At 48.3% G+C, this 13,498-nt stretch overlaps 1 protein-coding gene across 2 annotated transcripts in view; it reads right to left on the bottom strand.

Annotated features, from left to right (window-relative positions):
• Shld1 (shieldin complex subunit 1) overlaps positions 1–13,498 on the bottom strand; it is an 81,276-nt gene that overhangs the window by 63,160 nt on the left and 4,618 nt on the right. For both annotated transcript variants that reach the window (XM_052724579.1, XM_052724580.1), the window contains exon 2: positions 12,921–13,093. In XM_052724579.1, the coding sequence (XP_052580539.1) occupies positions 12,921–13,089 (169 nt within the window). In that variant the 5' untranslated portion in view covers positions 13,090–13,093. The remainder of the gene's footprint in view (positions 1–12,920; positions 13,094–13,498) is intronic.

The following is a 13,498-nucleotide window of genomic DNA, read 5'->3' as shown; positions in this document are numbered from 1 at the left end:
TATGTAGTTCAGGCTAGTTTCAAAATCTTCACGGCAGAAGAGACTGTGGAATCCCCTGGAACTGGAATTAGACAGTTGCAAGCTGGGAATTGAATCCAAATCAGAAGAGTAGCCAGTGCTCCTAACCACCGAGCTACCTCTCCAGCCCCTCTTTCCTTTAAATCTTAACAAGTTTCATTTATTCAGTCCAGCAACCTTACTAAATACCGGGTGCTGCCCTGAGAAGCTACTCACGGGTCAAGGCCCAGGTTGGCAGACGGCAGCTGTGTGGTGACTGCCAGTCAAGCATAGGGAACCCAGAAGTGAACACAAAAGCATTTACTCTTAAAAGCTGTGCTCCAGGAAGCACGTCAGCAGCAGTGTGCAAAAACTCCAGGAGGAGGACCCTGGACGAACAGCTCAGTGGTGACATTTGCCTAAATTACAAAGGCCTGGGCTGGAACCTAGGCACCAAAGAGCAACTTCAAAGGACAAAGGACCAATAGTTCTAGATGCCGGGGAGAAAATGTCTTCTGGGTAAAATAAGGGCTTCACTCATTCCAGCCAACACCCAGAACTGAAACTTCTGACTGTTTCTTTTCCAGTTTTGACCTAAGACAGTGGCTCCTGCTTAAAGAGCCACTGAACTGGGAAGCCAATGTCTTCTCCACAGCTGGTCTTCAGGTGGCTGAGCAGTGCTTCTTCCACAGAGCAGAGCTGGGAAGGATAGTAATGAGTGTGCGTGTGTGTGTCAAGTGAGGCAAGAGGCATGGTTGGCCCCTGAGAAGTACTGGCATTGAAAGGCAGTTAGCAGAAAGGAGCCGGGAAGGGGTTACTAACTCCAAGTACTTAAGGCTTAGCCCTTCACAGCCCGTCCTTACACCCATGTTTGCGTTTCTTTAAAGTCCTGCCTTTGAGGTCGGCTTGACCCAGATTTGAGTCTCAGCGTTCCAGCACTCTTTAAACAAAATCGCAACACCGGCCTCTCCAAGGCTGTTTCCTCAGCGGTAACACGGAGGTCAGAACAGTACTTACTTCTTTGGGGGTGGTTCTAAGATCAAAAGGAACAACATGCTGGGGTGCACAGTGCTAGAGCACTTGCCTAGCATGCTGGAAGTCCTGGGTTTGCTGTCTAGCAGCAACAGCAACAACAAAAACCACACACACACACACACACACACACACACACACACACACACACACACACACAAGCCCCTATGACACAGCACCTACAGAGTAGGTGTACAATAAGGAATAGATATTCACTGTCTTCCCTTATTAACTCTTGTGAATTAGGCACAGTATCAGTTCACTACATCAGTCAAGTCTTTTCCTGCATGCAGGAAGACAGAGCTGAACAAGTCCTGAACATAAGCTCACTTGCAGGAGCCAGTGAGGAAAGCCGCTGAGTCAGCAGGCAGCAGACAGCCCCTGTGCCCACAGGCTCTGCATCTAAGTGCCTGCAGCCTGTCTGGTGTCGGGAGCCCGGCTTGTTTTTCAGATCTGCTCAGATTTCCTTTTTGGACTGTTATCCCCCACAGATGGCACTGAAATTCAAAAAGGAAGAACAGAGGAGGACATCACAGGCAGAAGCAGCATCCTTGAGCCTTTCAAGAACGATTAAACCATCACCACCTCCAATGACTACCTGATAGGAGCTGCCATTCGGAACTCTAAAATACACAGCTCTAAGCGTATTTTATTCTATTTATTTATTTATTTAGCAACAGGGTCTTACTGTGTAGCTCTGGCTGGCCTGAAGTTGCTATGTAGACCAGGCTGACCTTGAACTCACAGAGATCTGCCTGACACAGGATTGTACATGCACACACATGTGTAGGTGTGTGCATGCACATACACGTAAGCACTGGCATACACAAGCACTCGCCTAAGTTTTTAAAGTTATATTTTCATAGTCTGTGTGTGTGTGTGTGTGTGTGTGTGTGTGTGTGTGTGTGTGTGTGTATCAGTTCTTTCATATAAAGGTGTAGGCCACCATACCTGGCTTTAAGTGTATTTTAAAAGGGACAAGGAATTGAATGTTAAAGTCATCTGCAAGACGGTCAACCAGGAAATAGTTTCCAGACTGCTAGTGACTTTGGGTAGTTTTGCACCCTAAGATTCAGCTTCCCCATGTGGGAATGAGGTTAGGTGGGCTGGGTGATTTTCAAACTCCATATGGAAAACTTCTCTTCAGATGAGTGCTTGCCTGATGACCCACAGTCGAAATAATCTAACAGAAGCATGCCAAGATGGGAGGCTAGGATACCATCCCTCCCAAGCCTCAGCCTGTAGTTCCCAAAGGAATGTCCACAGCAGGCTTGACAACCACCATCCCTGTAACTTACCCCACCCCCCACCCCACCCCCGCACTCAGGAGGCTTAGGCAGGAAGATCCTGAGTTTGAGGCCAGTCTGGTCTGCATAGTGAGACTACAGCTCATAAAAGCAGAAATAAAGGAGGGAGGGAGGGAGAGAGGGAGGGAGAGCAGCAGCCCAGGAGTCCCACCACTCTACAATCCCACCGCCCTCAATCACACACTTTACTGTCTACCTCCAGGCAGAACCACAGGGCCTTCCACCAGTAGAGGGCAGAGTTCAAAATCCTGTTACCAAACTGAACCTTCCTTCTAGTTGGCTAAATGTGCAAGGAGAGGGAGGGAAGTGGGTGGGGACATGAGAGAGTCAACACTGGAATGTACTGCCATACAAAATAACCAAATTTCTCAAATAAAAGCCACCAGGGCATGTGATGGAAACCCATTTTGTTTCCAGTCATGTCTCAGAGAATCAGTTTACAATCACGGCTTTATTCTTTCCTTTCCATGCTATATCCTGGAGGGGAAATGGAGGGGGAAGGGAGGAGAGGGGAGGGGTGTCATTAGCCAGTAGGTTAGATATTGCTTATATCTTCATCAAAATAATTCTTTGACATCATTTGCATGTCTACCATACAGCCTGACTTTTAACTTAAAAGAGAAATGACACAGGATTGTGTGTGTGTATGGGCGTGTGTGTGTGTGTGTGTGTGTGTGTGTGTGTGTGTGTCATTCACAAGTACTCGCCCATGTGTGCACATGTGTAGGCCAAAGGTTGACATCTAGTGTTTTCCTTAATCGCTCTCTACCTAAGTTTTAAAGTTTTATTTTGTTTCATAGTCTGTATAGTGTGTGTGTGTGTGTGTGTGTGTCAGTTCTTTCATATAAGTGCAAGTGCACACAGCACTGGGGAAGAGTGTCAAATCCCTTGGAGCTGGGGTGACTGTGGCTAAGAGCTGCCTGACATGGGTGCTGGGAACAGAACTTGGGTGGGTACTTTTAATTCATGACCCCTCCCTCCAGCCCCTCCCACCTTATCTTGTGAGTCTGAACCTGGGGGCTCACTGTCTTGGCTACTCTGGCTGGCAAATAAGGCCCCAGGATCTGCCTGTCTTGGACCGCTCCAGTGGTTACAGACATCAGCCACCACAGCCTGCTTTCACGTGGGTGCTGCGAACCTGAGAACCCAGGCCTTCAAGCTTGCTCAGCAAGTACTTTACCCACGAGCTATCTCTCCAGGCCTAAATCTAGAATTTTACAATTATTATGTAACTTCTATGAAGTACTGACTGTAAGACCTTTTGTTTCATTATGGGAACAGGGTTTTATAGAATTACAAAGAGATACCATGTGAATTATAAACAGGATAAAGCATATTTACCTATTCTTAAATATTAAATTATCTGGCTACCTTTGAAGACTGGATGTTGACTCCCCCCCACCCTCAAAACAACCCAAGGGACATTAAAGCACTGTTAAAGTTTATAGCCACCTGCCAGCAGAGGCCTTTAATCATCAAAGACTTATTGTGCTGAACACTCAGGCTTGCTGTCTGCATTCCAGTTCCCAGCACTGTTCTCAGACAAAAGTTCTAGTCTGAGGACAGCGCCAAGATCTCCTCCACCCGTCTTGCCTCGTCTAAACAACTGCAGAGAAACCCTCTGTTCTGTGTCAGAACGCACGGCTAGTCTCTGCAGGACAGAGGTTCCATGGGCCCTGGGAAGATAAGCTACAGGACCCACCTGGTCACCGAGCCACAACAGAACACAGAGGACCGTGCCCTAAGAAACCTCGTGACCTTGCCTTTGAGATATTTAAGGAGACAGTTCACCCCCTAATATGGCTCTTTGTTTCCCTTTAGTCCTGCAGCCAGGACAGCGAGTATCTAACAGGCAAGGAGTTGAGTCCATTGCCACATCTGAAGTCAAGGGTGATGGGTGGATCCCATTCAACAGCCCAGGGAGTGAACTGGAGCTGATCCAGGAGGGAGACCATCCCAAGAGGGAATCAGGAAGCTCAGGCTCTAAGGCTTGGCTCAGCCTCAAACAGGAGTCCAGGATTAGATGATGAGAAGTCCCAGAGGCCTGTGGTCAGCCGCTGTGTGCCTGTGCAGCCTCGCACCGCTGCTGTGCCGGTTGTTTGGAACAAACAACGCAGCTAGCAGATTACAGAAGAGCTTGGGGCTGTTGGCAGCGAAGAAGCACAATCTCAGAGCGATTCACACACTAGGATGGAAATGTGTCCCAGGAAGACCTTGGCAGCACAGAGTCTTCTGCTTATCTACCGGGACAGGCACGGGGAGGAGATTCGTGACCCTATGCCTGTGTGAGGCAATGGTTGTTTACTTCAACAGCACTTCCTGAGAAGTGGCTAACTGGTAACCTCAGGACAGGCACATGGCTATGGCGGCAGACGAACGCCCAGCCTATCCTGCCTTTGTATACCAGACTGGAACAAAAGAAACTTTTGAGGTTTTTCTGGCTTATTCCTGGGATTCTTATAACCCATTAGTTTCTTGGAAAGTGCTCCAGACTCATGCTATTGCTTCTAATAGCCTCCTCCAGGGCATGAACAGTGCTGTGCGATTAGACACATCCAGTGAGGTAGGAAGGCTCCATCAGTTTGCCTCCTAGACATGACCATGGGCATCTGCGCCAGGGTAGGCTTCATCCCATGGGTAGATGGGGTGGTGGCACGTGCCTGGGGAGGAGGAACAATTGAGTGATGAAGAAGTGGAGAGGGCTCCGGCTCTGCGGGTCCCGGTATCAGGTGGGTTTGGAGAGCAACACACCTTGGGTCCTCCACTGTGTGGAGGCTCAGGATACCTGGCTTGCTTGCTGCAGGTATGACTGCCTGGAGTGGCTGCCCTACTCCATTACTGTGTACTCTACTCTTTGGCCAACTCATGCCTGGATTTCAATTGGAGATGTTCATGAAGAGTTATTTTGATGGAATTCTAACGCATCTTTCTTAATTTTCTGGTGTTGGATTGAACTTGGGGCCTTGAGCATTGTCAGGCAAGTGTTATGCCCTCAGCTCATGACTGGACTCTCATAGTCAGCTCCTGGATCCTATCTGACTTAATACCAGGGAGACGAGCTACTCACTTCACTCTCAGACCTCCATCTGAAGCCCCCACCATACCCTGCCAGCTCTTCATGGCTGACTATTTGGAGCCAAGCACAAGCCACATGAAGAGCCAAGTTTCCTACCTGAGTACGTGACTGGTGCTATAGACCACTGCAGAGCTACCCCAGTGACTGTCCAGTTGGAATACTCCTCGGAAGAGGAATTTCCCAACCACACAGGACAGGAAACACACAAACCAACACCTGGTTGGCTTAGGAACTGGAGGTGTTAAGAATCTGGGCTAGAACAGCAGCTGTGGGAACAGCATCTGTGGGGACGCTCTGGAGATCAAAGCAAAGGCAAGCCCGGATCTGAGCAGACAATGGTCCAGAGTTGTCAGAACAGGGTGGAACCATTGGCAGCAATCTGCTGAAGGGCTACAAAGGGGAAAAGCCACAACAACAGCTACCTACCAGTGATAGGAGGGTATGGACTCAACATGGAAACATCCAAACAGGCTCCTGTATGGAAACTGCAGGCAGCTGGGCAAGGCAGCAGGCGCTGACATTCCAGCACTCCGCAGGCAGAGTGAGGAGGACCAGGAGTTCAAGTCTAGCCTCCTCCCCATAGCAAGCTCCACTGTACAGCAAGCTCCACTGCACGAGACTCCATGGAGCCAGGGGTGGTGGCACACACCTTTAATCCCAGTACTCAGAAGGCAGACACAGGTGGGTCTCCGTGAGTTCAAGGTTAGTCTAAGCCAATCCTGGTCTACATAGCAAGTTCAGGCCAACAACTGGTACGTTTAAATTTTGAATCCAGGTTTGTGGACTATAGATTGGATAATTAATGAGCAAGAGATGGGCTTTCCAGCTCGATAATTATTAGCCTTAAATTATCAACTTCTGCAATCCAGTCAGGAAAACTGATAGAAAGAATCTCATGTTCTCTATCATCCTCATCATTCACAGTATACAGTGCTCACACTGCTGTTCTCTACCATCCTCATCATTCACAGTATACAGTGCCCACACTGCTGTTCTCTATCATCCTCATCACCCACAGTATACAGTGCCCACACTGCTGTTCTCTATCATCCTCATCACCCACAGTACACAATGTTCACACTGCTGTTCTCTACCATCTTCATCATTCACAGCATACAGTAGCCCACACTGCTGTTCTCTATCATCCTCATCATTCACAGTATACAGTGCTCACACTGCTGTTCTCTATCAACCTCATCACCCACAGCATACAGTGCCCACACTGCTGTTCTCTACCATCCCCATCACCCACAGTATACAGTGCCCACACTGCTGTTCTCTAACATCCCCATCACCCACAGTATACAATGCTCACACTGCTGTTCTCTACCATCTTCATCATTCACAGCATACAGTAGCCCACACTGCTGTTCTCTACCATCCTCATCACCCACAGTATACAGTGCCCACACTGCTGTTCTCTACCATCTTCATCACCCACAGCATACAGTGCCCACACTGCTGTTCTCTATCATCCTCATCACCCACAGTATACAGTGCTCACACTGCTGTTCTCTATCATCCTCATCACCCACAGTATACAGTGCCCACACTGCTGTTCTCTACCATCCTCATCATTCACAGTATACAATGCCCACACTGCTGTTCTCTATCATCCTCATCACCCACAGTATACAGTGCTCACACTGCTGTTCTCTATCATCCTCATCACCCACAGTATACAGTGCCCACACTGCTGTTCTCTATCATCCTCATCACCCACAGTATACAGTGCCCACACTGCTGTTCTCTATCATCCTCATCACCCACAGTATACAGTGCTCACACTGCTGTTCTCTACCATCCTCATCATTCACAGTATACAGTACCCACACTGCTGTTCTCTACCATCCTCATCATTCACAGTATACAATGCCCACACTGCTGTTCTCTATCATCCTCATCACCCACAGTATACAGTGCCCACACTGCTGTTCTCTATCATCCTCATCATTCACAGTATACAGTGCCCACACTGCTGTTCTCTATCATCCTCATCATTCACAGTATACAGTGCCACACTGCTGTTCTCTATCATCCTCATCACCCACAGTATACAGTGCCCACACTGCTGTTCTCTACCATCCTCATCACCCACAGTATACAGTGCCCACACTGCTGTTCTCTATCATCCTCATCACCCACAGTATACAGTGCTCACACTGCTGTTCTCTACCATCCTCATCATTCACAGTATACAGTGCTCACACTGCTGTTCTCTATCATCCTCATCACCAACAGTATACAGTGCCCACACTGCTGTTCTCTATCATCCCCATCACCCACAGTATACAGTGCCCACACTGCTGTTCTCTATCATCCTCATCACCCACAGTATACAGTGCCCACACTGCTGTTCTCTATCATCCTCATCACCCACAGTATACAGTGCTCACACTGCTGTTCTCTATCATCCTCATCACCCACAGTATACAGTGCCCACACTGCTGTTCTCTATCATCCTCATCACCCACAGTATACAGTGCCCACACTGCTGTTCTCTATCATCCTCATCACCCACAGTATACAGTGCCCACACTGCTGTTCTCTAACATCCCCATCACCCACAGCATACAGTGCCCACACTGCTGTTCTCTATCATCCTCATCATTCACAGTATACAGTGCTCACACTGCTGTTCTCTACCATCTTCATCATTCACAGCATACAGTGCCCACACTGCTGTTCTCTATCATCCCCATCACCCACAGTATACAGTGCCCACACTGCTGTTCTCTATCATCCCCATCACCCACAGTATACAGTGCCCACACTGCTGTTCTCTAACATCCCCATCACCCACAGCATACAGTGCCCACACTGCTGTTCTCTATCATCCCCATCACCCACAGTATACAGTGCCCACACTGCTGTTCTCTATCATCCTCATCATTCACAGTATGCAGTGCCCACACTGCTGTTCTCTACCATCCTCATCACCCACAGTATACAGTGCCCACACTGCTGTTCTCTACCATCCTCATCATTCACAGTATACAATGCCCACACTGCTGTTCTCTATCATCCTCATCACCCACAGTATACAGTGCCCACACTGCTGTTCTCTATCATCCTCATCACCCACAGTATACAGTGCCCACACTGCTGTTCTCTATCATCCTCATCACCCACAGTATACAGTGCCCACACTGCTGTTCTCTATCATCCTCATCACCCACAGTATACAGTGCTCACACTGCTGTTCTCTACCATCCTCATCATTCACAGTATACAGTACCCACACTGCTGTTCTCTATCATCCTCATCATTCACAGTATACAGTGCCCACACTGCTGTTCTCTATCATCCTCATCACCCACAGTATACAGTGCCCACACTGCTGTTCTCTATCATCCTCATCATTCACAGTATACAGTGCCCACACTGCTGTTCTCTATCATCCTCATTATTCACAGTATACAGTGCCCACACTGCTGTTCTCTATCATCCTCATCATTCACAGTATACAGTGCCACACTGCTGTTCTCTATCATCCTCATCACCCACAGTATACAGTGCCCACACTGCTGTTCTCTACCATCCTCATCACCCACAGTATACAGTGCCCACACTGCTGTTCTCTATCATCCTCATCACCCACAGTATACAGTGCTCACACTGCTGTTCTCTACCATCCTCATCATTCACAGTATACAGTGCTCACACTGCTGTTCTCTATCATCCTCATCACCAACAGTATACAGTGCCCACACTGCTGTTCTCTATCATCCCCATCACCCACAGTATACAGTGCCCACACTGCTGTTCTCTATCATCCTCATCACCCACAGTATACAGTGCCCACACTGCTGTTCTCTATCATCCTCATCACCCACAGTATACAGTGCTCACACTGCTGTTCTCTATCATCCTCATCACCCACAGTATACAGTGCCCACACTGCTGTTCTCTATCATCCTCATCACACACAGTATACAGTGCCCACACTGCTGTTCTCTATCATCCTCATCACCCACAGTATACAGTGCCCACACTGCTGTTCTCTAACATCCCCATCACCCACAGCATACAGTGCCCACACTGCTGTTCTCTATCATCCTCATCATTCACAGTATACAGTGCTCACACTGCTGTTCTCTACCATCTTCATCATTCACAGCATACAGTGCCCACACTGCTGTTCTCTATCATCCCCATCACCCACAGTATACAGTGCCCACACTGCTGTTCTCTATCATCCCCATCACCCACAGTATACAGTGCCCACACTGCTGTTCTCTATCATCCCCATCACCCACAGTATACAGTGCCCACACTGCTGTTCTCTAACATCCCCATCACCCACAGCATACAGTGCCCACACTGCTGTTCTCTATCATCCCCATCACCCACAGCATACAGTGCCCACACTGCTGTTCTCTATCATCCTCATCATTCACAGTATGCAGTGCCCACACTGCTGTTCTCTACCATCCTCATCACCCACAGTATACAGTGCCCACACTGCTGTTCTCTACCATCCTCATCATTCACAGTATACAATGCCCACACTGCTGTTCTCTATCATCCTCATCACCCACAGTATACAGTGCTCACACTGCTGTTCTCTATCATCCTCATCACCCACAGTATACAGTGCCCACACTGCTGTTCTCTATCATCCTCATCACCCACAGTATACAGTGCCCACACTGCTGTTCTCTATCATCCTCATCACCCACAGTATACAGTGCTCACACTGCTGTTCTCTACCATCCTCATCATTCACAGTATACAGTACCCACACTGCTGTTCTCTATCATCCTCATCATTCACAGTATACAGTGCCCACACTGCTGTTCTCTATCATCCTCATCACCCACAGTATACAGTGCCCACACTGCTGTTCTCTATCATCCTCATCATTCACAGTATACAGTGCCCACACTGCTGTTCTCTATCATCCTCATCATTCACAGTATACAGTGCCCACACTGCTGTTCTCTATCATCCTCATCACCCACAGTATACAGTGCCCACACTGCTGTTCTCTACCATCCTCATCACCCACAGTATACAGTGCCCACACTGCTGTTCTCTATCATCCTCATCACCCACAGTATACAGTGCCCACACTGCTGTTCTCTATCATCCTCATCACCCACAGTATACAGTGTTCACACTGCTGTTCTCTATCATCCTCATCACCCACAGTATACAGTGCCCACACTGCTGTTCTCTATCATCCTCATCACCCACAGTATACAGTGCCCACACTGCTGTTCTCTATCATCCTCATCACCCACAGTATACAGTGCCCACACTGCTGTTCTCTAACATCCCCATCACCCACAGCATACAGTGCCCACACTGCTGTTCTCTATCATCCTCATCATTCACAGTATACAGTGCTCACACTGCTGTTCTCTACCATCTTCATCATTCACAGCATACAGTGCCCACACTGCTGTTCTCTATCATCCCCATCACCCACAGTATACAGTGCCCACACTGCTGTTCTCTATCATCCCCATCACCCACAGTATACAGTGCCCACACTGCTGTTCTCTATCATCCCCATCACCCACAGTATACAGTGCCCACACTGCTGTTCTCTAACATCCCCATCACCCACAGCATACAGTGCCCACACTGCTGTTCTCTATCATCCTCATCATTCACAGTATACAGTGCCCACACTGCTGTTCTCTACCATCCTCATCACCCACAGTATACAGTGCCCACACTGCTGTTCTCTATCATCCCCATCACCCACAGTATACAGTGCCCACACTGCTGTTCTCTAACATCCCCATCACCCACAGCATACAGTGCCCACACTGCTGTTCTCTACCATCTTCATCATTCACAGCATACAGTGCCCACACTGCTGTTCTCTATCATCCTCATCACCCACAGTACACAATGTTCACACTGCTGTTCTCTAACATCCCCATCACCCACAGTATACAGTGCCCACACTGCTGTTCTCTATCATCCTCATCATTCACAGTATACAGTAGCCCACACTGCTGTTCTCTACCATCCCCATCACCCACAGTATACAGTGCCCACACTGCTGTTCTCTATCATCCTCATCACCCACAGTATACAGTGCCCACACTGCTGTTCTCTATCATCCTCATCACCCACAGTATACAGTGCCCACACTGCTGTTCTCTAACATCCCCATCACCCACAGCATACAGTGCCCACACTGCTGTTCTCTACCATCTTCATCATTCACAGTATACAGTGCTCACACTGCTGTTCTCTATCATCCTCATCACCCACAGTATACAGTGCCCACACTGCTGTTCTCTATCATCCTCATCATTCACAGCATACAGTGCCCACACTGCTGTTCTCTATCATCCTCATCATTCACAGTATACAGTGCCCACACTGCTGTTCTCTACCATCCTCATCACCCACAGTATACAGTGCCCACACTGCTGTTCTCTACCATCCTCATCACCCACAGTATACAGTGCCCACACTGCTGTTCTCTATCATCCTCATCACCCACAGTATACAGTGCCCACACTGCTGTTCTCTATCATCCTCATCATTCACAGTATACAGTGCCCACACTGCTGTTCTCTATCATCCTCATCACCCACAGTACACAATGCTCACACTGCTGTTCTCTACCATCCCCATCACCCACAGTATACAGTGCCCACACTGCTGTTCTCTACCATCTTCATCACCCACAGTATACAGTGCCCACACTGCTGTTCTCTATCATCCTCATCATTCACAGCATACAGTGCCCACACTGCTGTTCTCTATCATCCTCATCATTCACAGTATACAGTGCTCACACTGCTGTTCTCTACCATCTTCATCATTCACAGTATACAGTGCCCACACTGCTGTTCTCTATCATCCTCATCACCCACAGTATACAGTGCTCACACTGCTGTTCTCTACCATCCCCATCACCCACAGTATACAGTGCTCACACTGCTGTTTTCTGCAGTCTTAAAAAGAACAAAGCACGCCGGGCGGTGGTGGCGCACGCCTTTAATCCCAGCACTTGGGAGGCAGAGGCAGGCGGATCTTTGTGAGTTCGAGGCCAGCCTGGTCTAGAGAGCAAGATCCAGGAAAGGCGCAAAGCTGCACAGAGAAACCCTGTCTCGAAAAACCTAAAAAAAAAAAAAAAGAACAAAGCACAATTTCATCCTCTTGTCAAACTGAGTGTTCCTCCTGCCTCAGAGCACATCTGGACAGAGATCAGAAAGGGGCCCAGGAAGAAATAACAAAACATTTGCTTCCCTTCTGGTCCTCTTTGTCTAGACACACTATGTTTGGATCACCCCAAACTCTGAGTTCCCTCAAGGAAGGACCTGGGCATTCACCTCTGCATCCCCAGTTTCTATACACCACCCTGTTACTCTGGGAGGCTTCTTTGAAGCCCGTCTCCACAGCTTTTCTGGGTAAAGTGTTTTTTCTAGGTAAGGTAAAAGCTAACTCCTTCTGGGTGGACAAGCAGAACTACCATTCGCCTGTGTCTCTGAAGGTTGTTTACGTAAAGTTAGTTTGATTCAAACTCTGCTTCTTACCTGGATCAGCAGTCAAAGAACAAGGGAAAGACTGGGATTCCAGGGAACTCAAAGACTTGCTGCTGGCTCCCTGGGATGCTTCATGACCTCTGAGGTCGGATGCTGTCGGTAGATCCAAAGTGCAGCTCTCCACTGACTGGCTGCTGGATGTGTCTGCCTGGGGTTCCATAGGCCTGCAAGGCAAAGTCAAACAATCCACATCACAAGCTGTGCAGCAAGAGCTACCCTCGACTACAGCCTGAGGAGTCCTGAAGACCAGCCACTCTCTTCCCCTAAGACATGGGGTTTCTTCTCCTTTGACCCAGTGTTTGGACGCCAAGTTCCCTTAACTGTGAGACAAGACAGACTTTCACCTGAGAAAAATCAACTTCAGCCAGAAGCTAAGCATGACGGCAAACATCTGTAATTCCAAAACTCAGGAGGCTGACATAGAAGGATTCCAAGTTTGAGGGCAGCCTGGGCTAAGCAGCAAGACTGCTTCAAAACAAACGAACAGTAACAACAACAGCAACATATAAATATAATTTCAGCTGGGAAAGGAGGCTGAATATTGGAATATGGTAAGAGCACTAGCTGTG

This window comes from Peromyscus californicus, unplaced genomic scaffold (assembly GCF_007827085.1).
Source record: "Peromyscus californicus insignis strain IS unplaced genomic scaffold, ASM782708v3 Scaffold_7__1_contigs__length_154581171, whole genome shotgun sequence".
Lineage (NCBI taxonomy): Eukaryota > Metazoa > Chordata > Mammalia > Rodentia > Cricetidae > Peromyscus > Peromyscus californicus.
Note: the sequence above shows the minus strand (reverse complement) of the source record. Positions and strands in the feature narration are given on the sequence as shown.